The sequence below is a fragment of the Myxocyprinus asiaticus genome, chromosome 4, assembly GCF_019703515.2.
Source record: "Myxocyprinus asiaticus isolate MX2 ecotype Aquarium Trade chromosome 4, UBuf_Myxa_2, whole genome shotgun sequence".
Classification (NCBI taxonomy): Eukaryota; Metazoa; Chordata; class Actinopteri; order Cypriniformes; family Catostomidae; genus Myxocyprinus; species Myxocyprinus asiaticus.
In genome coordinates this window covers 59,272,288-59,298,662 of record NC_059347.1, presented here as the reverse complement: position 1 = coordinate 59,298,662, position 26,375 = coordinate 59,272,288, and the positions used below count along the sequence as shown (strand labels likewise).

The following is a 26,375-nucleotide window of genomic DNA, read 5'->3' as shown; positions in this document are numbered from 1 at the left end:
AATGATGAGAGAATTTTCATTTTTAGGTGAACTATCCCTTTAAGAGCTTGCTTGAATATTGGTCACATGAATCAGTTATTTTAAGGCAGAAAGACAGACTCACCTGTGATACTGTAATGGCACACTTCTTGGCCAGCTCCTCTTTGGCCTCCTCGCTGGGATACGGGTTACTGAGGTTAGAGTAGAAATACTCATTTAAAATCTCTGTCGCCTGCTTGTTGAAGTTACGCCGTTTCCTCCTGAGAAAGTAAAAACAGAGGAATCTTCAGTATCACAATCCTTTCTATATCGTTATTGAGAATCAAACACTATATAAACTTCATTTGCACATTTTCAGATTTTATATATTCTTTTGTCGCAGAGCCTTATTCAGCCATTTTCTCTCTACCAGTAAAGAAAAACCACTAAAGAATCAACATTTGCTGAAAGATCCTAAACCACCAATATTACCACATCACCCACTTGATCACACTTGGTTTGCTTTCAACACATTTAAGCACAATGAGAAACAAACCAACACTCACTAAAACACCTACAAGTGTAAAAGCACAGACACATGACAAACACAAAGCAATAATTTTCATTCTTTATTTAGCAGATGCTTTTGAAAGGGATGTACAAAACGCCTGATTTGCCTAAGTTTGCGGCAAAAAATATTTCAAAGATATTCTGGGTTTGTTTGGCCCGTTTTCGGTAATCTGATCACATGTAGTCAGCCGATTAAACTGTGACCGCTTCTGTTCGGATTTAGAGGGGAGGGTCTCTGATTTCATGACGACATATGTCAATTACTCTGTCAGTGTGATAATGCATGATACTAAACCTCAAAAAAATCATAAGACAAAGAAAGCATGAAAAAAGGTGCACTGTTTCTCCCAGATTCAGCTGAAATTTGACAAACTCAACATTTCGTGCAGAATTCTGTTATTTTTGTATTAACATGAGATTCAGATGTGTGTGCTTGTCATCTGTGTCTCTGCATGTTGATTTCAGACACACTGAAGAAGATCTGTAAAGTTCTCGTGCTTGTATATGTATTCGTTTTTTCAAATTTTCTAATCAGACGGTTATTCCCTTTTTTAAGCCGCTCGTAACCGGCAAAGTTTAAACTCTTGTTTTAGCATGGCAGTTGATTGACAGGTGAGGGGTGGTGCTTTGGCTGTCCAAAGGATTAGTGTTTACACCTCAAATGTGATGTGGTCACATGCATTTTGGTTTCAGTGATCCGATTGCACCCTATATTAAGCGCTGACCACGTGTGATCGGATCAACGGAAACACATCTTAAAGCAGTATTCCGGGTTCAATACAAGTTAAGCTCAATCGAAGGCGATTGTGGCATAATATCGATTACCGCAAAAATGTATTTTGACTTGTCCCTCCTTTTCTTTAAAAAGCAAAATTCACTTCCATTGTAAGTGCCTCACTATAACTCACTTTTTTTTTTTAAAGGAGAGACAAGTCGAAATTATTTTGTGCTAATCAACATTGTCACAAATACTGTCGATTGAGCTTAACTTGTAGTGAACCTGGAGTATTGCTTTAATACTAGGTGGAAATGGGGCATTAGAGATACTTAGTAGCAAGTAACTATATATCCACAAGCAGAATTGTCTATTCAGCTCACTTATGTCTATGAAACAATCAATACATGTTACTTTTCGACTGACAAAAACTCTGACTACAAAGTCTTCAAACATTTTAATAGTGTCTTTTCTGTATGTGGACACTGCTTCCACCATTAAAGGAATGGTGCACCCAAAAATTTTAATTTCGTCAATATTTTTCATTTTAAAAATAGGCTGCCAAGCTCCAAAAAGGACAAAAACCCCAAAAAAACTAACAAAAAAACTGTACAAATAGTCGATATCTCTCATGCACTATCTTCCAAGTCTTCTGAAACCATATGATCACTCTGTGTAATCATCGACTGCCACATTGCATGTAAAACCAAACTGTGGATAGTTGCTTTACCTGTCAGTCAGACGGTAGGTGGTTTTTTGGCCAAAATAAGCTGAAAGCCAAAATTCTTGCTCAGTGAAACTACACCATCTCCAGTCATAATCAACACAAATGCACAGATGGTCTGACCTGGCATCGAGGAAGCGTGACCTGAGGATCATGACGGCTTCACAGGTGCTCTGCTTGAGCTGCATCTGGATGGAGCTGAACTTGCGATGGATGATGTTCACCATGCGCTCTATCTCTTTGGGCGAGATGGGCCGTGTGCGAGACTGCTCCCTCAACAGGTTCATCACATGGGTGGTGAACTCGTTGCATGCCTGTCAACAAATCACATAATTCATAACTGATTATGCAAACTAATGCAGTGTTGGGGAGTAACTAACTTAAAACAGAGATAGCTACTAAATTAACTATTTTCTTTTTAAAGAGCATGACAGTAGCTGAGCTGTTTTTGGAAATAATATGACTTTTCCAGTAACAAATTGTTATTGTTATCACTGTTTCATTTGTTACATTGTATTGTGCACATAGTCTTACAGCTGAGTGACCTGAAGCAAAAAATCAAATATCTCAGGTTTTAAATGTCTCGTGTGCTGCGAAGTCTGTTGCCTTCTTTTTTTGCAGCAATATTTAGTTAAAGGAATGTTCCGGGTTAAATACAAGTTAAGCTCAATTATCAGCATTTGTGGCATAATACTGATTACCACACAAAAAAATAAATAAATAAATAAACTAATGATTACAGTAAAGCACATACAATAGAAGTGAATGGGACCAATTCGTAAACGTTAAAATACTCACTGTTTCAAAAGTATAGCCACAAGACGTAAACTTTATACATGTTTACATGATTTTAGTCTGATAAAATCCCTTACTAACCTTTTCCGTGTATAGTTATATCCAATATTACAACGTCACTGGCATGGCAACGCAACGGTAAGCCCTGTAAGCTATTTTATTCCACTTAAATAATGTAGAACAGAGATTTTATAACACTAAATCATGTTAACACAAATGATGTTTATGTCTTGTGGCTATACTTTTGAAACAGTGCATATTTTAGTGTTTATGGCCCCATTTACTTCCATTATAAATGGTTTATTGTAACCTTGATTTTCGCTTTTTCAAAAATAAATTAATTAATTAATTAATTAACGAGGGCCGAGTCGAAAATATTTTCTATGAAAATCAGCATTATGCTACAAATGCTGTTGATTGAGCTAAACTTGTATTTAACTCTGAACATTCCTTTAAATACTGCTTTTTACTACAAGTAATAAATTATTTTATAAACTGTATTTTTTTATTGTATTTAATCAATATTTGGGGCTTAAGTTTGATGCTGTCACACTATTGAAATCCTCTTCATTTTTGTGTCTGATAAATACTGCTTTCTAATAGATCTGTACTAAATTGTCCCTATAAATTGCTTAAATTTATTGTTCCATTTTGTTAGGAACTTGTAGCAAAGATACTACAAGAGAAAGCATTTTAACATGAAAATAACTTTCTTTGAAGTATGAGTTTGTTGCTTGCCATGCTAAAGTTTAAAAGTAGCTTTACCAACAGTACCAATCAACCACTTGTGTAACAATAACACATTTTTCTGATATTGCTGCATATATTGCATTAAATTTGTGCACAGGTCGGATTCTGAAATCTAGCATATTATATTCTCTAACTGGGGCATTGCACACCTGCTCGTATTTCTCCAGTTCTGTGTGGTAGATCTGTCTGATCTGGGTGAGTTTGGCTCTGTAGTCCGAGTGCCCAATGGAGTTATCAATTCCGACAACCACTGCTGCTGTTGCCGCGGCAACTGCTGCTGCCCCACCCCCTTTCTCTGGTCCGGACACGCCTTCCGCCAGCAGCATGTTATCCAGCCGCATGAGCTGAGGGTCAGTGGGGTCATCATCCTGGCTGCCACGGATACTGAGACCTATCAGAGGATATGGGGAAAATAAATATATGCATTCCAAATATACAATGCACCTTAATTTTTTTAGGCACATCTTCAATTTTTAAGTCCATATCTGTTAGCTTTGAGCTCATTTATGTGCAAGTGCACTCTACAAGCTCACATAATTAACTTTTAGCAGATCTAAATGGACAGTGTTTTTCTCTCTGGACCAAAATATTGATCTTTTGTAGAGTTGGGGACAGAGAACCAGGTTTTCTTCAGAACTGAGTCAGTAAAAAAAAAAAAAAAACAGCACCGAATGATTTTCATGACATTCAGTTCCGTTAGTTTCTCATACATGTAATTTTCTTCCAATAAGGATGCAACATCGTGCTAAAGTACTTTTAACAGTGTTTTCTACATTACAATTCCACGGCACCGCAACAGCATCTACAGTGCAAAACATACAGCGCAACCAATGTAGTATGATTCCAAAACAAATGACTCTTATGAGCTGGTTCATTTGATTCTACAGCGTGAAACATACAGTGCAACCAATGTAGTATGATTCTCGAACAAATGACTCATATGAGCCGGTTCATTTAATTTTACAGCGTGAAACATACAGCGCGACCAGTGTAGTATGATTCCCAAATAAATTAATCTTATGAGCCGGTTTATTTGAATCGACAGAGCGAAACATACAACATGACCAGTGTAGTATGATTCCTTACAAATGACTCATATGAGCCAGTTCTTTTAAATCAATTCCTTTAATTAATCAAGAATTCAAAGTTATTACTGGATGGTTTGCAGACAATGTGCAGTGCAAAGATAGAAATTATACGTTTTTATGGATATGCAACGGTAGTCAGCTGGTAGGTAGCTGTGCAGTGTGTAAACTTCACTCCCGTGGCCTGAAGAGGCGCACTAGCAACTGATACTAGGGGCTGTAGCCTTCATCCTCCTCGTTAGCCCGCCTGCCTTCCATGCTGGAGACCCCAGTTTGAATCCTGCTGGGAGCAGGTCGAGCAGGACCGGTAACAGTGGTGCCGTGACCCAGATGGGAGTGAGGTTTAGGGGGGGTGAGTGTAATGGTAGTCAGCTGGTAGGTAGCTGTGCAATGTGTAAACCTCACACCCCTGGCCTCAAAAGGCGTACTAGTGACTGACATTAGAGGCTGCGTCCTTAAGCCTCCTCATTAGCACACCCGCCTTCCATGCTGGAGACCCCGGTTCAAATCCCACATTCGAGCGATTCGAGCAGGACTGGTTGCAAATACAGTAATTAAAACCATCTTTTGATCATCTTTAAAGGTTAGAAGTATATAGTATTACCACATATAAAACATGCAGCTATGAGATAACAATATGAAGCCTTAACAATCAAACCAAATAATGTGAATTGTGTAAAAAATAACAACAAAAAAAAACTTGGAAGAAACGTTCAGACACGCAAAAACAATTTCACTAACACCTGGACCACTTCTTGTCAACTCACATCCTCAAATCAAACTGAATATGTTACTAGACAGGACCACCGAGAAGAACTGCGGCCCTCTCCCGTTCTCAGCCATTAATACGCAGTGCAGGATATGTCTGTTATTATGACACGCTGTTTCAGAGGTCGCATCAGCCAGCGAGGTGTGTTTTTGGCAGTGTCGTATACAAGAGAATGATTGACAGTGACAGGTCTCTGCACTGAGGAGGAATAAAAGCGCAGTGAGCCATTAAGGAGGCTAGGAGGCGTTCAAGCCAAACGCGACCTCCTTAAAATCCACACCAAAAATGTTTTTGCCACTTCACATTTTGATGTTGATTTTGCAACAACAACAAAAAACAAAAACAAAAAAACCCCTTTTTTTTTTTTTTTTTTTTAAAAGAGTCTTAAAGATTCCATTAGACCAGGTTGTCAGGGTGTTGCTAAGGCGTTTGTGTGGTGGCAAAGTGGTTGTTTATGGCACAACACTATGATATTCCAGTATTCTGGTCTAGTAATTGTTTGTAACTGATACAGTATATATGGAATAATGCAAACATTGCTGTAGTCATGCTTGTATTTGTTTATGTACTTCTTTATAAATGCTAAAACTAAGAGCCGCTGTCTGAGAGATGCATGTCATGCGATGTGCTCTGTGCTGAATTAGCATTTCTTTGCCTGAGGTCTGAATAAGAATGTGGCTACCTTTGCCATTTTGTTTCCATTTACAATGAAAGTGAGGCCAGAGAAATGGAAAGAGATGAAACTGAAATGCAATTAAGTTTGCAGAGCAAATGTTCATAAGCTACGGAGAAAAAGTGCAGTCCTGCAGGAAGATTTCGATGCTCGTTTTCTAGCTTTCTCCTTTTCTCGTATTCCATCCTGCGCTTGTTTGCCTTTGTCTGCTGTTCTTTAAATTTCATCTTCCACTGACCTCATGAATAGTGTGTGTGTGTGTGTGTGTGTGTGTGTGTGTGTGTGTGTGTGTGTTGGATTCCTGGAGGGCAATGTGTGTGTGGAGCTCTCTTCCAGTCATTCTGAGCAGCTGGGATCTGTTTACGTTTCCGTCCTGAGGTTTTTGGAAAATGCACTTAAGACCATTATATTTCCATTCAAAAAATATCGGGAATATATATATATTTTTTATTAAAGCTTCCTTGAGATCCGACCTACAGTATAAGGAATTGTGGTATTGCTTTTTACTACAACTCACCCTCGTGCCATCTCAAACTCTCAGACTTTCTTTCTTCTGGGGGACAATATTCTTTGAAGGATGTATGTGGTGTTTTTGCCCATACAAAGAAAGTCAATTTCAAGCTCCAAAAAGGACATAAAGGCAGCAGGGCAGCATAAAAGTAATCCATACAACTCGAGTGGTTTAGTCTACATCTTATGAAGACAATAGAGTGAATGATGAGAGAATTATCATTTTTTTGGGTGAACAAATCCGTTTATATGTAAATGTAAATGCTGTTACAATACACACCCAACAGAGAATTTCCTGAAAGTTCCTAGAATATAAACCGCTAGATTATGTGCAACTTTAGTTACATTTACATTTATTCACATGGCAGACTCTTTTATCCAAAGCGACTTACAAAAGAGGAATACATTATAAGATAATCATCTTAAGGAGACAGTGGTACGAAAAGTGCCGTATTACAAAGTTTCACTAGCATCACAATAGTAGTATCCAAAACAGATTAAAGTGCAACAAGAATATATATTTTTTTTTAGTGACTGGTTAAGTGCTCATGGAAAAGATGTGTTTTTAGCAGTTTTTTAAGACAGAAAGTGAGTCAGCTTCACAGATGGAGTTGGGAAGGTCATTCCACCAACGTGGTACGATGAAAACAAAAGTCCAGGAAAGTGTTTTGGTGCCTCTTTGTGTTGGTACAACAAGGCGCCGCTCATTAGCTGACCGCAGGCTTCTAGCGGGCGCATAGCTCTGCAGAAATGATTTTAGATATGCTGGAGCAGACCCAGTGACTGTTCTGTATGCCAGCATCAGAGCCTTGAGGAGAGAAGGAGTGGTGTAACATGCGCTCTCTTTGGTTCATTAAAGACCAGACATGCTGCTGCATTCTGGACCATTTGCAGGGGTCTAATTGCACATGCAGGGAGGCCTGCAATGAGAGCGTTACAGTAGTCCAGTCTAGTTATGACAAGTGACTGGACAAGAAGTTGTGTGGCATGTTCAGAGAGGAAGTGTCTTGCTTTTCTGATATTGTAGAGTGTAAATATACATGATCGTGCGGTCTTTGAGATGTGGTCTGTGAAACTGAGTTGGTTATCGATGGTTACCCCTAGATTTCTGACCGTTTTGGAAGGCGTTACTGTAGTTGAACCCAGCTGAACGGTGATGTTGTGTTCTACAGCAGGGTTGGCTGGAAAGACAAGAAGTTCAGTCTTGGCTGGGTTAAGTTGCAGGTGGTGTTCCTTCATCCAGGCCAAGATGTCCGCCAAACAGGCTGAGATTCGAGCAGTCACCGTGGTGTCGTTGGGCGACGACTTAGTTATGACTTTAGTAGACTGTTTGTATTGATCTGAATCGCTCACATCACATCAGATCAGACTTTCATTCTTTCTTTCAATTTTTACCAGGTTTTATGTTTCATCCAATTTAATTACTCAATAAAGCCAGTTTTTACTCACATTCGGCACTTGGCAAGTGTTAATTTTGAACCTGGCTTTCAGCATAAAAATATAATTGGATGCAGATGTAAATTAACTAAAGTACACACACCTCTTTATTTTATTACAGTGATTTTACCACTTAAATCACTGTAAAGCATGGCCTCTCTCATTGACTTAGCAATTTCACTTTGCACCACTTCATTAACATACAATATACCCACAGTTTGTGCGCATACACCCACAGATTGCGCAAACACTCCCACCCCCACTTGTGGTTTGCGCTAGCACGAAAATTGCACTTTGAATTAGCACTCTCACAAAAATTGAATAAGAGACAGACAGACAGACAGATTTTCCTGGAATGTCCTATTGAAATGCTTTATACTAAAATGGCAATACAGAAACATGAATGTCCTAATGACTTCTTAAATGTCCAACAGTTCACATGAGTTAAAGCACAAGTGTATTAATGCTTCAATGTAATTAATCTGGATTAGTCAAAAAAGACTTCCGATCATTATTTTCAATTGCTAGACGTTTTTGCCAGGGGATCTCACGAATACATTAAAGTCTGGGATTTGATGTTGTGGTAGGGGATACAAAGTATTTTTCCAAACCATTTTTCAATCAACTCAGTTCAAGAGACATTTAAAGAAACAGTCATATGGTAGTATGCATCAGAAACATGCATGGTCAAAACAAAGACTTTTAGAAGGTTATTTTACATATAGGATGGATAAGAAGTTTATTAACCATTGAAAAAAATCCAACTCTACAGATGAAGTCCTCTCTACTAAACTCTCTTGAGCAGGGGGCCTAAAATAAATCCAGAGCTCTCAAAGCTCTCTGCAACCCCCATTAACAAGTCTAATTTAATCTGTTCAGAAACGCTCAAAACTGGTTTCATTGTTGAGCAGTGACAGTTACTGTTCGGCTAGACGGAGCTGTGGGTGGTTTTGGATTTCTTCACAGAGCAGAATGAATTGTTGAAATGCATATTTGATACTTAAAGACTGTAACAGAAGCCATCTCCTCTTTCGAGACGCCCTGGTATATTCACAGAAAATCTTCTGGAAGCTGCTGCCTGCTCTTAAATTAACACTGGGCTCAAAAATAAGCTGACATAAGAGAAACGAAATGTTAAACCTTCTTATAAAATGGACTCCCACTGGGTAAAATTAAGCATTTAATAAGCTTCTCTAGTAAAATGTATGGATTAATTGTCTTAAATATATGGGCACTTCTTACTAAAAAATGTGTGTGGGGGTTTAAGCTTCATAATTTGCTAATTAGAATTTTTCATTTGAAAATTACTAATAAGTAATGAATGAAATGGATGTCATAATTTTGAAACAATAAATATGGTATAAATAAAATTGTGATACTCTTTAATTTGGATGAAAATAGCTCAAAAATAATTTCAGATTGAACCATTTGATTGTAACTACTCCCAAACCCAACTATAATCACACATATATGGCTCTAAAATGAATGATTTGTGTATAATAAATTTTACAGAATTTAGTTACTATTACTACATTTTTGCAAAATGATTTTTCCATTGCTCGTTGTACGTATCGCAGCAGTTTCCTTATGAATGAACACTAGAGGCGCTACAAAGACAATGACATTTATTCACTTTCACACAAATCACGAGTAAAACATCAGATTATCAGTTCATAAACACTTACTTTTCTCCCTGTTCCTCACACAATTCTATCTCATGACATCTAAACACTTCTTTTACAGTAGTGCATGAGCTGTAAGATGATGCATTTTAATGTTTGGATTACATAACCAAATATATTTACAAGCTTGCTCGAGTTGATCAAGTTGCACAGTAGCTAAACTGATAGAGCGATGCAATTGCAATGTAAAGGACCGGGGTGCATGTCGGTTTTGTTGATTTAAAACTCGATTATTAACCTTAAGAACCCTCATCTGGGTTCTCATCTGAGATAAAGGGGAGCCGGAGACACCACTTGGTGAGAGAGAGAGAGAGCAGCATGTTTGTCTGTGTTCTTCTTTTGTTTTATGTTGACGGTTCAGCCAGTACCCACCTACTCCTTGCCCATACTTTAACCATCGGAAAGGCAGCGTCTCCCATCCAGAGATGGGGGTGGGGGGGGAGTAGGTCAGTCCGGTTGATGCCCCGGCCTGAATCGGGCAGGGGAGGAGTGTGATGAGGAGGAGGGTGTGGCCGGGCTGTGAGGAGGCACAGCCGGCACTGAATCAGCTGATCAGCGCGAGAGCGAGATAAAGGGGAGCCGGAGACACCAGTTGGAGAGAGAGAGAGACGCACGCAGCCGCGCTGCATGTGTGTCTGTGTTCGTCTTATGTTTTATGTTTTTTAAGTTGAGTTTTACATTAAACATTATGTTGACGGTTCAGCCAGTTCCCACCGCCTCCTTGCCCATCCTTTAACTGTTACACTTACACTGGCGGCCAAAAGTTTGAAATAATGTACAGATTTTGCTCTTATGGAAAGTAATTGGTACTTTTATTCACCAAAGTGGCATTCAACTGGTTACAATGTATAGTCAGGACATTAATAATGTGAAAATGTACTATTACAATTTGAAAAAAAAATGACTATAACTTGGTTTAATAACTTAAACTACTTCAAAGAGTTCTCATCAAAAAATCCTCCACCTGCAGCAATGACAGCTTTACAGTTCCTTGTTATTCTAGCTGTCAGTTTGTCCAGATACTCAGGTGACATTTCACCCCACACTTCCTGTAGCACTTGCCACAGATGTGTCTGTCTTGTCGGGCACTTCTCACACACCTTACAGTCTAGCTGATCCCACAAAAGCTCAATGGGGTTAAGATCCATAACACTCTTTTCCAGTTATCTGTTGTCCAATGTCTGTGTTTCTTTGCCCAATCTAACCTTTTCTTTTTGTTTTTCTGTTTCAAAAGTGGCTTTTCTTTGCAATTCTTCCCATAAGGCCTGCACCCCTGAGTCTTCTCTTTACTGTTGTACATGAAACTGGTGTTGAGCGGGTAGAATTCAATGAAGCTGTCAGCTGAGGACATGTGAGGTGTCTATTTCTCAAACTAGAGACTCTGATGTACTTATCCCCTTGTTTAGTTGTACATCTGGCCTTCCACATCTCTTTCTGTCCTTATTAGAGCCAGTTGTTCTTTGTCTTTGAAGACTGTAGTGTACACCTTTGTATGAAATCTTCAGTTTTTTGGCAATTTCAAGCATTGTATAGCCTTCATTCCTCAAAACAATGACTGACTGATGAGTTTCTAGAGAAAGCTGTTTCTTTTTTTGCCATTTGTGACCTAATATTGACCTTAAGACATGTCAGTCTATTGCATACTGTGGCAACTCAAAAACAAACACAAAGACAATGTTAAGCTTCATTTAACAAACCAAATATCTTTCAGCAGTGTTTGATATAATGGCAAGTGATTTTCTAGTACCAAATTAGCAATTTAGCATGATTACTCAAGGATAAGGTGTTGGAGTGATGGCTGCTGTCTAGATTTGATTAAAAATGACTTTTTTCAAATAGTGATGGTGCTGTTTTTTACATTAGTAATGTCCTGACTATACTTTGTGATCAGTTGAATGCCACTTTGGTGAATTAAAGTACCAATGTCCTTCCGAAACAGCAAAATCTGTACATTATTCCAAACTTTTGGCCGCCAGTGTATATTAAAGCACCATAGTAACCACCTAGCAACACTAGCATTGTGGTCAAAAAATCTTTTCTTTTTTTTGTTTGTTATTCCATTTGGTACCACTAGGGTCGCAGAAATGATATACTTCACTTTTAATGAACAAAGAAATTAGATAAAACAAACTGTTCCACAATGGCATAGAAGTTTGTGACTGTCACCGTACATAAGACTGAATTTATTTGAAGGTGAATGACGTTTACAAGCTCAAGTGATTTAACAGTCTATTTCTCATCCCAGATGTATTTCACACTTTTATCGGTCAGTTTACTGACACTGTGGGCGTCAAAACTGAATTTAACCATCTAAACTGCACCAGTCTGTCTCCTTGCTACATCCACCAGAACACTGCGAGAAGCCTACAGCTGCAGCTTAATTTCCCATGACTCCTCTAATCACTGTAATTAAGGGGTAATTGGCATTAATTATTCTCACATAAGCTCATCACAAATCAACAGGAAAACGATGGCTTCCATACACGACACTGCATGGTTTAACTCTGATAGAACCTTTGAAGCGAATATGTTCTTCTCCTACTGAAGAGTAAAGCATCTGTCAATCAAATGGAAGTGTGCTGTCATTTTCATATATTGACTAATTTTGAGATTTAGGAAACCTGTTGAAAAACCATCCTTATCTTTTAACAGTCTAAGGGGCCATTCACACTGAAAGTGTTTTTGCATTTGTAACATACAAAGCAGAATTTAAGAACTGAGATTGTATTCAGGAAATAATTCAGATAAGACAGGTGATGATAAGACTCTCTTCCTGTTTTTAAAACACACATGGGAACTATTCAACAGATATTTGCTTAACTCCTACAAATCCTTTTAGCAAACACGCTAAATGATAATAAATGTCTTATCCCTTGTATGCATTGATTTATGCTAGGGTAGAGCAAGGAGAACTGAAATTTGTTTGCATCAAGAATGGGTGGGAAAATGTGGACGCTCGCAAAGATGGTAAATTCAAATGGTCCAGTGGTTTCACGAACTAACATGCGAGCCGGTGTAAACGAGGTTCACTAGCAGTACAGCTATTGCACATATCATGATTTTTAGTGAGCAATGACTTAAATTTGGGTCTGTTTTTCATTAACAATACAGTCAAACCAACATTTCAGAAGCCTTCCCTACAGAAAAGATCTGTTTTGGCCTGCATGGATTGTGATGCTCTGGTGGACAAGTAAAAGAACTGTTGAGCAAGCACTCTTGGGAGAAGGTCAAGCTGTGATGGTGCTCCATTGAGCATCAGTGAATCTATTTGGAAGCCAATGAGAACTGTACTTCACCTATGACTGCCCTGATTAATCATGTAGATTTATTGATAGAAACTGTAAATGAAGGCCATTGAGAACTTCCACAGCCCTTTAGTGTGTGTACAGCAATCTTTCTGGAACTGGAACTATCGATTGATATGAGTTCCCAAGACTCCACAGAATGGGGAGAAGGGGGAAACTTGCTGATACTTTCAATCATTCCTCAAGGACTGTCTGCATAAACAATTTACTGAGCTTCTTTTCACATTGGAACTGTTTCTGACAGTCTGTTGCTATAAATACGACTACAACTAGAAGGCAAGGTATTGTTATAGTAATAGTTCACCCAAAAATACAAATTATTCACCCTCATGTTGTTTCTCAGCAAATAACAACTTAAATTTAAGTCTGTTCCTCACACAAAGTTCTCATATGGCTTTAAAAGACTTTGAATGTAGCTCACAAATCGCATGGAGCTTTAGAAGAGAAAATATGGGTGCACCTCTTAATCTGTGCCATTTTTCTTTAGCTACTACACTGAAAAAATGAAATTTCACTATTGTTAGGGATAATAAATCTTCCCTTGTTCATATTGCTCAAAAAATGCATGTAAACAAGATAACTTAATATAAATGCTTTTCAACTTTACTTAATCCATTTGTGTTGGGACAACATAAATCTTTTTTTGTTGCCATTAATTGAAACCGCAGTGATTTGTAGTTCCCAGTATGCTTTGCACGAAACTGGATGGAGAGAGTAAATGTTGAAATTAAGTGTTATCGTATGTGTTTTTGTGCAAGATCAATAAAAGGGAGAATAGTTAGTATTTAATGTTTGTTATATTGAGTTTCTGTAATGTTGGAATTTTGGGGGTTACCACTGTGGTGAAGAGCAGAGCTTGAGCATAGATTGAATGCTTAAAACTATTACATTGCTTTGACCAATGAGCTATTTTTGTGCCACTCAAAGCAGAGTTGTAAGAATTTATTTGGTTGAGATTCATGCCAATTGAATCTCAAACTACAGCCAACTGTCGTAGCCAATTGTTAACCGAAAGAATAAATAGAATTTATGTAAGTTCGACGCTTATTATCAAGTTAAACTAGCATAATATTAATATGTAACACTAACAAATCCAAATGCATTGCATTTACTCAAAAAGCTGTTGTCCAATTTACTTGGATTTCTTTAGTTCATCCAACTGAACCGTGGCTTGTTGGAACTACTCAACACTGTTGCATGGAACCACACTGCTTTTTTTTAAAGTAAATCCTACAGTATATTTATTTTGAGTGTAGGGTTGGGAAAAAATACTGATTTTCCAACTTAATTTGAACAATCCCGATATTGATTCTAAAAAATCCCAACATCGATCTTTTACTCTTAAAGTTTACTTCAGCTTTGGTTATGTTGATTATTGTATCTGTTGAATACATAGCCCCGTTTTTAGTTAATATTTTCATACTATACCAAGTTAGAAGGTCCCCTGCACAATTTACAGCATTAGCTGAGAGAGTCTTACATACGTAAGCAAAATGGACATTTTAAATGAAATATCCTCAAATGAGTCAGAATCAAATCAAATCAGGAAATCGGTATGCACAGCCCTAGAAGTTATCTATATAAAACACTCTAAAAATGCTTGTATATTAAATGTTTTCTGCCTCAGGTGCAAGCTCAACGTTCATTATTTTCAAGAGAATGACTTTTAAGATTGCATTGCTATTCAGTCTGTCAAACATATGCAGTTCATCCATTTCAGATGAGGACTGGTGAGTCAGGTGTGGTTTGAGTTCACACATACCCTTTATATGGTGTGTTTAGGCTTTTGCGCCAGAACTGCTGAGTAAGTCTGATCAAAGTTGTACGCTTCAATGGAGACAAGGCATGCAATACTTCACCCTGGCGCTGGTGCTTGTCTTGGCATCACCTAAAAGCAGTCTTTGTTCCCTCGTTCTAGATGAAAGAACCAATCTCTGACAGCTACGAAACAGGTGAGACAACAACCTCAGTGAAACCAAGACTGTTTCCTTTGAGGGTCAAATTGTTTATTTTCATGTTTGCTGCAAAAGTCGAACATCGTGGGAATTTTTCAACCTGGCACCTAGAATCACGTCACAACCTTCCATTTTAAGAAAGTGAAAAGTTGAAATTGTTGTTTGCAACAAATATCAAAAAGCCGTCAAATTTATGACAAGCTGATATTCAAAGAATCTTTACAATTACAGTGGAGGATATTTCAAAACGTCAACATGTATCCGCATTCGCAACCCATTTTTATGGAATATTCTGTGTTCAATACAAGTTAAGCTCAATTGACAGCATTTTTGGCATTATGTTTATTAACACAAAATAATTTCGAATCATCTCTCCTTTTCTTTAAAAAAAGCAAAAATGGAGGTAAAAGTGAGACATTTAAAATGGAAGTGAATGGGGCCAATTTGTGGAGGATTTTAAGGCAGAAATGTGAAGCGTATAATTTATAGACGCACTTACATTAATTCTTCTGTCAAAACTCTTGTATTATTTGAGCTGTAAATTTTTTAAATCTCCATTTTTACGGTTATTTTTTATTTTTAGACGTTACGTCATCATGACAACAAAGTTGTAAAACTGGCTATAACTTTACACAGAAGGTTAGTAAGCGATTTTATCACACTAAAATCATGTTAACACATATTGTTTACGTCTTGTCACTTTATTTATCGTTCGAGTATTTTATCGTTTGCAGAACAACACCATTCACTTCCATTGAAAGTGCCTGCACTGTAACCCAGATTTTTGCTTTTTTCACATTTACATTTATGCATTTGGCAGACACTTTTATCCAAAGCAACTGACAGTGCACTTATTATAGGGACAATCCCCCCCGGAGCAACCTGGAGTTAAGTGCCTTACTCAAGGACACAATGGTGGGGATTGAACCGGTAACCTTCTGCTTACCAGTTCTGCGCTTTAGCCCACTACGCCACAAATTATTTTAGTGGTAATCAATTGTATTGATCCCCAAATATTCCTGTAAAAATGTAAAAGGCCGGTTTTGATTTCACATTGACTAGGGTGACCATATTCTGGTTTACCAAAAAGAAGACACCTTTTTTTTTCACCATTGGGGTTGGGTGGGGCAGAATAATAGGGTTCAAAACAGTGTTACTATGAATGCAAACTTTAATACAGTGAAAAAGACACTCTATTAGCATAACATAAATATATATCAATAAATAAACATTTTCAACATTCTTTTGAATGTCCATGTACTAAAATAAAATATTTGATGCCATGAGTGTACCTTCATTTACTATTACTATTATTTTGAATGGCCATGGAAAATGAAGCAACGTGATGATAATTTTACCTGGTCGCAAAAAGTAGTCCGTTAATTTACCTGATGAACTTTAACCTTTTGCTGACCCTTTATGCTTGGCAGAGCTAATGTGTGCTTCTAAATCACTTGCACCTTTATTAGCAACTGACACATAAGTGCCAGCTTTACATGTCATACATTCTGCTTCCCACGGATCTCGACCTGGACGAAAGCATGGGAATGTTTGTGCAAATCTTCTGTAAATTTGCACTTCCGTTTGGGCATTGTTTCCACTCAGCTGTCATTTGCTGCTACTGTCAAGCAACTGTTTGATGCCAAGATTGGCAAGCAGGAATTTGGCCAATAGTTGCTGCAAGACTCTTATAATCGACCAATTGGTGTGCGAGAAGGCGGGACTTACAAAGAGGGGTTAAAGCAATGCAAATATGCGCGCACACACAATGAAGTATTAGACCAGATGCACATCATAATGCAACTAAAGTCGAATAAGGCCGGACGCTTTTTTAAGGTCCGATAAAAGAGGACATGTCCGGGAAAAAGAGGACGTATGGTCACCCTAACATTGACTAATAACTGAAGTAACACATTCTGCTGTGGTTGCTCTCATCTCCACTCCATCATACAGAAATATGCCGTGCTTGAAGTGGACTAATTCTTTATGAGTGTCGGGGTGATATATAACAAGCACTCAAGAGGGTGAAGAGTTCAAGGTAGCAATTAATCCAGTTGGGGCAATTGAGCAGACATCAGCATCTTAAAACAAACACCAGTACAGCCAAGAGATTTACAGCCACTCTTCATTACCCAAATAAAAATGCTCCAGAATGGGCACAGACCACTATAAGTCATGCACATGATGAGAACTGTAACAATTATAATTTATTACCATGAACATGACAACGCCAGGGGAAATTCAGTCTTGAATGTCAAACTGAATGATGCCCATGCTGAGTGTGCCCTTATGCTGGAAAATGACTGATGTGCGAATTCCCTGAGAATGAATTGCACCCGCTGATAGCATTGTTCATTTGCACGCACTGTCTGCGTTGTTTTAACGCCCGATCCACTAAAGGAATTATGCAAATCAGGTAATGGTGTAAACGCAGCCAAAACATTAGTACCACCCACAGTAAAGAAAAATCACAAAAGAGATCTCATTAATGGGTGTTTCTTTAAATGTTGGCACTTTTAGCACTGTGGATTTCTAGAAAATAAAGTATCGCTAAAACATATTCACACATATCCACTACTATTTTTTATTTGTCTACTAAAAATGTCCAACAGAGTATGTGCATGCATTACAGGATAAAACAAAGAAAATTCAAGGTGATGCATGTACATACATTGTTGAAGATTGTTCATAGGCAAATAAAAAAAAAGTGTGATTGTGAAAATGTTTTAAGAGACTTTATTTATGTGCACAGTGCTAAAAGTGCCTGAAGCTGAAGAAACACCTATATATACAGTATGCAATACACAAAAAGCCTAATTTACACAGATCCTGGTTTGCCTTCACAGAGCAGGCATATTTGTGTGTTCCAAATGTCCTCTGATAACATTTACAATATTTAACATGCTGCACAATACAATTTCCTTTTGAATAGGTGGCTGCAAGCAAATGGCCATTGATTACTGCAATCTATAACATTACAGTACAGCTATAGCACATATTAGAGCAGAAATATATTACATTTTTGTTGGTCCAATGACAGAGCTTGTGTTGCGGCAGCAGCCCTTTTATCACGTTATGATATTTAAGCAGACGTCTGAGCGGGAGAGCAGCTGCAGCGTCCAGCCACACTGCCGGTCGGTCACTGCGAGTTGTCAGATCTGATAAACGAGTGCCGAGCTGTTCAATTTCACATTTCGTCCTCGTCATATCCGCAGCTCGGTGATCATGCGCCAATGACCCGCGCAAGACGGGCAGGAGGATATTGATAAAACAATTATCTGCTCTCCGCTCATTTGATTTTCTATTTCAATTACCGCCAGTGAGGACGGGAGCAGCGAGGATTGCACTATTGATTTTTTTTCCTGTGACAGGAAAGAGCGAGACCCCTTCACAGATGACTCTGCAGGGGTGTAATAGCATGCTGTCCAGTGTCTTTGGCTTTTTTTTTTATCACTATTTCTGAGTCCCTTGTTGCAATTATGAGTTTAGGGGAAACACAGGGTGTGAAATATGAAGACACTGAGAGAGAAAGATCTTTGCTAAAGGGATTTAGTTGGGCTTAAATAAATATATTATTTAATATATTATTTAACATATCCTACCTCTTCTGCATTACATTCCCTTGCACTGTATATAACAGATTTGTATTTGTACATACTATATGCATATTTTTGAATTATTGTGTATTTCTATATACACTTATATTTCTATTTGCTTTTTATTTTTACTCTATTTTTTTATTATTATTGTCTCTGTCATGTTGCTGTATTGTTTGTGCACTGGAAGCTCCTGTCACCAAGACAAATTCCTTGTATGTGGAAGCATACTTGGCAATGAAGCTCATTGTGATTCTGATTCTGAATGTGATAAACTGTCTGTATTTCTTCCAATTTGATATGTATTGTACCTATACGTATTGTAATGTAGTGTAAAAAGCAGTATAAAGAAATTCTTAATTTGTAGCTTAATTTAAAAAAAAAAAAAAAAAAACATTTTCCATATCATTTGTAATCATTTTATTTAAGTATATGCAATACTAAGTGCCTTAGTAAACATACGAACAATTGTTTCCAAACAGGTTTCCCTAACAGAGTGCAACAGTGCCCACCCACTTTTTTGGCTGTTTTGGATCTGGAAGTGTTTTTTTCATATACATTTTAAAGACTGTGGCCCTGTCTCAATACCCCCACTTGCAGTTTTGGTCTTGCCTACTCACCCACTTGTCTTACGTATTTCCAGTGTTTGGCCACTGGTGTGCAAGTAGACGTGAAGATTGCGAGTGTGTGTATGACTTTTGATTGCACGTTGGGACACTCGTAGACAGGGCTGGGGAGTAACGGTATACATGTAACGGGATTATGTATTTAAAATACTAAATATAAGTAACTGTATTCCACTACAGTTACAATTTAAATCATTGGTAATTAGAATACAGTTACATTCAAAAAGTATTTTGATTACTGAAGAGATTACTTTGCATTTTATTGTCATTTGTTTCATTTAATATTTAGTCCTTTCAGATGGAAACATTTATATATATAAATGACGTGATCCAAAGTGCATTTGAACAGCGGTGAAACACTTTCTTATGATGTGTCACATTCATACGAGCAGACAGAGAAGTAAGTTTGAAGTAAGTTTGGAGCACAAGAAATAGAAATAAACCTTGTGTAAATTGTCAGCTTTACGCTAAGATAAAATGCTATTTCTAGCCATTTTACATGCACATGTTACCAGACACGATCATATTTTATTATCAAGAAAATTCACGTTGGATCATAATTTCTTTTTCCTAGTAAGACCTTTGATATTAGGGCAAAAATCTTATTCTTTATAATAATTTTTGTATTGTTTTCCTGTAACCTTATCTAAAAATCCTTAAAACAAGATCAGCTTGGTTTATCTTGTTTTAGAAACAACACTGCATAAGATAATTCAGTTTTTCAGAGAATGTATTTTTAACATGTGTATTTTGTCTAACTGTACTGGCAGAGTTTTTATAGTCAAAACAAGTGAAAAAATCTACCAGTGCTGAAGAAGTAATCCAAAGTATTTAGATTACATTACTGACCTTGAGTAATCTAACGGAATACGTTACAAATTACATTTTACAGCATGTATTCTGTAATCTGTAGTGGAATACATTTCAAAAGTAACCCTCCCAAATTTTACCTCTAAAATTGCTTTATTCTATAAACCTGTGTGATCCATTAATAGCTAATAATACAAATCATTTAAATTATATTCTTTGGCTTGTCATTTATATAAGACAATCAAAGACTGCTTTACACAACTTATCAGTATGTGGTTTCATACAACAAATAAAAAGCATTAAAACATATATTTTATATACATAAATATGAGAAAGAACCTGTGGTAGTAGTTGACAAATGTTTTATTTTAAAACAACATTTACTAGACCGTATATTGTATGCCACACTGACTGATAAATGACCAAAATGACCAGCAGTATTAGGCAAGAACAAATAAAATAAGGTGATTACTGGGTGAACAAAGAGGTATATAAATATACACATAAATAAAATTTTGTAATTATGGTGCTGCTATTAAGTCATCCCAAACACATTATATAATGTTGAGTATATTCATTTATACTCAAATAAATATATGCTTCACTTACGTTTCACTATCTGATTATAATAACTTATGTTGAAAAGCTTTCCTTGACGTCATCATGGCGAAAATACACCGCGTGAGCTGAACACTGAGCGTGAAAGACCGCTCCGAAGCGGTATTCGCGCTAGTGTGGATTTAGTGTGGGTTGAGTGCACTGAGATTTGGCATGTTTTAGACATGGGACAGTTTTGAACACTCACTTCCTGTCACGTGCACACGCACTCAAGTCACCAAGACCGCAAGTGTGGGTATTGGGACAGGGTCTAAAGTGTATAAAGGCTGTGTACTTAACATCTCTCATGAGGGATTGAACTACAACCCCATTAAGCACTGCAAATTACACAATCAAAATAAAAATGCTGAAAATATATACAAATTACTGATTTAAAGTTGTTGATTATACTGTAAGTATAGAAACAACCTATTTCAAGTTTGTTGAAATATATTCTGATATATTCAAATATATAAGTAGTTTGAGAATGTAGGGAGAGTAAATCGTTCTTTGACAGTGCTTCATAGGAGCGATCGCTGCAGAGCTCTGTTAGTGGGTCTTTCTCTTCAGGGTCATGGGTATTGTAGTTGTTCACTAGGATCCAATTCGCCTATGGCACACATTAATGGGATTTTTATTTCCAGAACCAGACAATTGCAAATGCTTTACTTAAAGCTGACAATTGATTTTGCAGAATGAGAGATGCCTATTTACGAATATGCACACTCGGCAAATACTGTATGAAAATATTCAGCATGCTTGAGTTGAAGAGGAGGTTAGTACTCACTAGGTCAATGTAAAGTCAGAATGCCAGTTTACTTCACTGGCACAGGTTCCTGGTGTCATGGCTAAGGAATGTTTTGTGCTTCTTTAATTCAACCAATTGCTTCACAAAGCTTCCAACTGATCTTTTAAGTGAGATCGAACAAATCTTTTTTAGTGAACACATCATTCTCATTCACCTCCATTGTTCCGGTCGTGAAGGACTCACACGTACCTCACCCAGACGTCTATTTGAAGTGTGTGGTTGCATCTGGATGACGTATTTTTACGTTGTTTGCTCATCTGCAATCAATAAGTCTTTGAGACGTTTATGATTTAGAATTGTTGTAAATCTGATCTTTTTAAGAAATTTAGCAGATATTACTTAGATTGTGATGCTTTTCAGATGAAAAGATCTAAAACAGACATCTCGGAGATGTGTGTGTGCTATCTGGGCTTTTCTCCCAATTTGGAATGCCCAATTCCCACTACTTACTAGGTCCTCGTGGTGGCGCGGTTACGCACCTCATTCCGGGTGGTGGAGGACAAGTCTCAGTTGCCTCCGCTTCTGAGACCGTCAATCCGCGCATGTTATCACGCAGCTCGCTGTGCATGACACCGCGGAGACTCATAGCACATGGAGGCTCATGCTTCTCTCCACGATCCACGCACAACTCACCACGCGCCCCATTGAGAGCGAGAACCACTAATCGCGACCACGAGGAGGTCACCCCATGTGACTCTAACCTCCCTAGCAACTAGGCCAATTTGTTTGCTTAGGAGGCCTGGCTGGAGTCACTCAGCACACCCTGGATTCAAACTTGTGACTCCAGGGGTGATAGTCAGCGTCAATACTCGCTGAGCTACCCAGGCCTCCCTTGGGCTGTGTTTTTAACGAATTAATTGAATCAATGATTCAATGATTCACTCGTTACACATTGCAGACATCTGTCACCACCTACTGGCAGAAAAAACTATTACTGACCGCATCAGTGAACGAATCTGAAGGAATCGCTTTGCTGAACGGATTGTAAAGACTTGATTCAGCGGGATGAATCAAAAGCCCTGTAATCTTGCCTCCGTAAAAATAGCACCAAAAGTTAAATTCTGGTGACTTTGGGAGCTGCATTTTCACAATTCAGAACGTTTTGCAAACCTGTTTAACTGTTTTTCAATTAATTAATTGAAAAGAACCGACTCAAGACAGCGATTCATTTGCGAATCGTGCATCGCTAGTTCCCAGCTGACAGAAATAAAGGGCGTAGCAATCATTTCAAAAGAGAGGGAGGGCAGAACGATTAGCGCAAGATGAACATAAATATATAAGATACATTTTTAAGGTTCTCAATCGCTACATTTTTTATTGAATTAAATATATGATTGACCAGTGAATTTTAACTTTTTCATTTACACATTTAGACATTTGCTGTATGAAAGACACAGCATAAACACATTTGCCCAGTTAAAAAGTGAGGGTGACATGTCCCCCGCATCCCCCACGTATTCTACGCCCATGGTCAGAAGGATGTTCTGTAAAATTTTACACACTCTGAGCCTATTTAATATAAAAAATGAGATATTTTTCTGGAGAGGTTTATTTACATATTTTCTAAATAATGACCTCACACACAGTAACATGTTGATCTAATAATACTGTTTGTGAATACAAATCTGATTTGACAATAGATGCATTTTATGTACCCAATAAATTAATGGATCAATTAAAATAAAATAAAAAATGTCTACTAAAGTAGTTCTTCTGAAATCATGCTCTTGCAGCAAAAGTGCATTACAATAAATTGTGCAATCAAACTGCAATTGTGCTGAGCAGTGTCAAGATGCATATCAAAAACCATAGTCATAATTAAACTCATACTTATAAATACAGTACTCCTGACCAAAAAGCATCACAAACAAAGCTCTTGTTCACTCTGATAAGGAAGCATCTGTCAATGTAAAAGAACAACAAAAACACTATTGTCTGTAATAGACATGAAGTTCTGTTGGACTGGTGGTGGCTATTGTGAATTGAACAGCAGTCTGTATTGAAGAGCAACAGCTGTACAGGTGTATTATGGTACTGTTTTGTGTGGGACATAAACAACCACTCACCTGTTTTCTCTTTGATTTCACATAGCACGCTGAATAGAGCCGGCTTCATTCTGTGACAGTTCAGCCCATGCTTTCTTTCAAAGAAAAACACAAGATATACAAAATAGTGGATCATCCATACATAACATTAAAATAGTGTTTTGCTGTAAAGATCTATAAAAATATATTTTGTCTTATTTTTATGATTAAGATAACAAAATTCCATATCATTGAACTGTGTAATCTTTAACAAAGATTTTTTATTTATTTTTATTTTTTCTCCCCAATTTGGAATGCCCAATTCCCAATGCGCTCTAAGTCCTCGTGGTGGCGTAGTGACTCGCCTCAATCCGGGTGGCAGAGGACGAATCTCAGTTGCCTCCGCGTCTGAGACAGTCAATCCGTGCATCTTATCACGTGGCTTGTTGAGAGCATTACCACGGAGACCTAGCACGTGTGGAGGCTCACGCTATTCTCCTTGGCATCCACGCACAACTCACCACACACCCCACCGAGAGCGAGAACCACATTATAGCGACCACGAGGAGGTTAACCCAACGTGACTCTACCCACCCTAGCAACAGGGCCAATTGGTTGCTTAGGAAACCTGACCGGAGTCACTCAGCACACCCTGGATTTGAACTCGCAACTCCAGGTGTGGTAGTCAGCGTCTTTACTTGCTGAGCTACGCAGGCCCCCCAATCTTTAACTAAATTAAATTAATAAAACTTGAATAAATGTAAAGTTTTATTAATTTAATTTAGTAAAAGATTACACAATAAAATGTTATGGAATTTTGTTATGAAATTGAAATGCGTAAATCTAAAAAATAGGCTATATATATATATATATATATATATCCTCTATAGCCACTTGTCCTATGCAGGGTCACGGGTAGTGCTGGAGCCTATCCCATCTATCTCAGGCCGAAGGCAGGGAAACACCCTGGACAGGTGGCCATTCCATCACAGGGCAACACACACACAGACATACACATTCACATTCACCTATGGGCAATTTAGGGTCTCCAATTAACATAACATGCATGTCTTTTTGGACTGTGGGGGAAACCAGAGCACCCGGAGGAAACCCACGCAAATACAGGGACAACATGCAAACTCCACACAGGGACACGTATTAATATATACATATATATATATATATATACGTATATACAGTGTGTGTGTGTGTGTGTGTGTATATATATATATATATATATATATATGTGTGTGTGTGTATAATACTCTATATAATATAATAATAGTATAATATTCTCTTTGATCTGCATTTATTTTAAATAAAGAGCACAAATGTTATAAAACCCAACACCATTGTGGTAAATGTATTATCCATTTTGCTTGATTTCTAAAAAAAACAAAAAAAAAAAAAGTGGTATTTTGCAACAAAGGAGTCTGTAGATTATATGTGTAGAAACATTTCTACATTATGCATATGATCAACTGACTGGACAAGCAACAGTGTTGAGTTAATGCTTTTGACTTTTAGTAATATCTTTTGTTTTTTATGTGTTGAATGAAGACGTAAACTATAAAAGCACAATGCATTAAGGCAAGCCTCAACTATATTTCAACCATTATTTCTGTTGGCAAAAATAATGCTTTGATATCTTTGTATATTTACCTTGTTTCATGAATTTTGTATTCTATAGCTAATTGTGTTACTGTTTAAACCTTGCTGAAAAGTCCATAATGCTGCAGGCTATTCAATGGCCGGTTGCGTTGTGACAACTTACCCCATGAACGACAAAACAAAAGCTCACTGTTTGTTAAATGAACTGTAACTTCCACCCCCATTATTTGGAATGTAAATGTACATTGTTGACACAATTATAGTAACATATCGGCTACACTAAAGTGTTACCAATTATTCTGCAACTAACTTTGCTTGAGCCTCGTCCAGGCTTTGGTCGGTGATGGTCATGATTTGATGCAGAATGTCTCCGATGTCCTGTTTGTTTCTCGCGTCTCCGTCTGTCTCGTGACCGTGAGAGACCGGTAATGCCACCGAGTGTCCGGTGAGGGTCACAGCGCCCAAGGTGTGCATCAGATGGCTGTGCTCGTCCATGCGCCGTCACGAAGGGCTTTTAATTCCTTTAAAATCCACACACAGAAAGATCTTGATTCTGGAGTATATCCGCTAAATGGAGATGCACAAAATGCGTAATTGTGCGCAAAACGATCTGAAGTGAATGCAAAAATATGAGCAGCTTTAATGAAATGATTCTCCGATCCTAATAATCAAGAATAGTTTAGTCACCTTTGATGCTTCAATTGTTCTTTATGCTGAAATTCTTTACAATGTTGCGCTCTTTCAATGCTTCTCCAGTAGTTACGCTGCGCGCTATTTTTTCTTCAGTGGCACCTTGTGCAAAACTTCAGAAAACCCACATCCTTTGATTTCTCATTCTCAGGTCCATCAAGACAAAAATATATAAGAGAGAAAAAAAAATATGTTTAGATGGGTTGCATCGTTTTTTCCTCCTTGTTGATGCTGTTGAAAAGTAAAAGCAGGTTGTTAAATGCACATAATGCTCTTCTGAATGATCTACAGCAGATGTGATATGTGCTGAGAACATCAGTGTGGATTTCTGTGTGTTTCTCGAGCTCAGATGCTGCTGTTCATGTACCCGGTGTTGCCCAACAGTGTGGAGACTGTCGGCTCCGCCCACCCGGGGCAACTGTGCAACTGTGTCTCCTATTATAATAAAAAACGATTTAAAATAAATAATAACAATAAAAATAACCTTATATTATTTATGCTTTTTTATTTGACAGATTCATTATTTCTTCTTATTATTATTATTAATATTATTAAATAATACAAATATAATAAAACGATAATATTAAATAATAATATTAACAATAATTAATTATAATAATAGTATTATACAATTATTTAGTTTTGTTATTAGTGCTGTTAATACATTGTCATTAAATGTGTCAAT

At 37.6% G+C, this 26,375-nt stretch overlaps 1 protein-coding gene across 1 annotated transcript in view; it reads right to left on the bottom strand.

The window, feature by feature from the left end:
• LOC127440063 (pre-B-cell leukemia transcription factor 3-like) overlaps positions 1-26,008 on the bottom strand; it is a 45,621-nt gene extending 19,613 nt beyond the window's left edge. The window contains exons 1-5 of the mRNA XM_051696444.1: positions 25,311-26,008; positions 23,432-23,505; positions 3,662-3,903; positions 2,091-2,281; positions 104-239 (exon numbers count right to left, since the gene is read on the bottom strand). Coding sequence (XP_051552404.1) covers positions 104-239; positions 2,091-2,281; positions 3,662-3,903; positions 23,432-23,505; positions 25,311-25,495 — 828 coding nt within the window. The 5' untranslated portion in view covers positions 25,496-26,008. The remainder of the gene's footprint in view (positions 1-103; positions 240-2,090; positions 2,282-3,661; positions 3,904-23,431; positions 23,506-25,310) is intronic.
• Between the last annotated feature and the right edge of the window lie 367 nt (positions 26,009-26,375).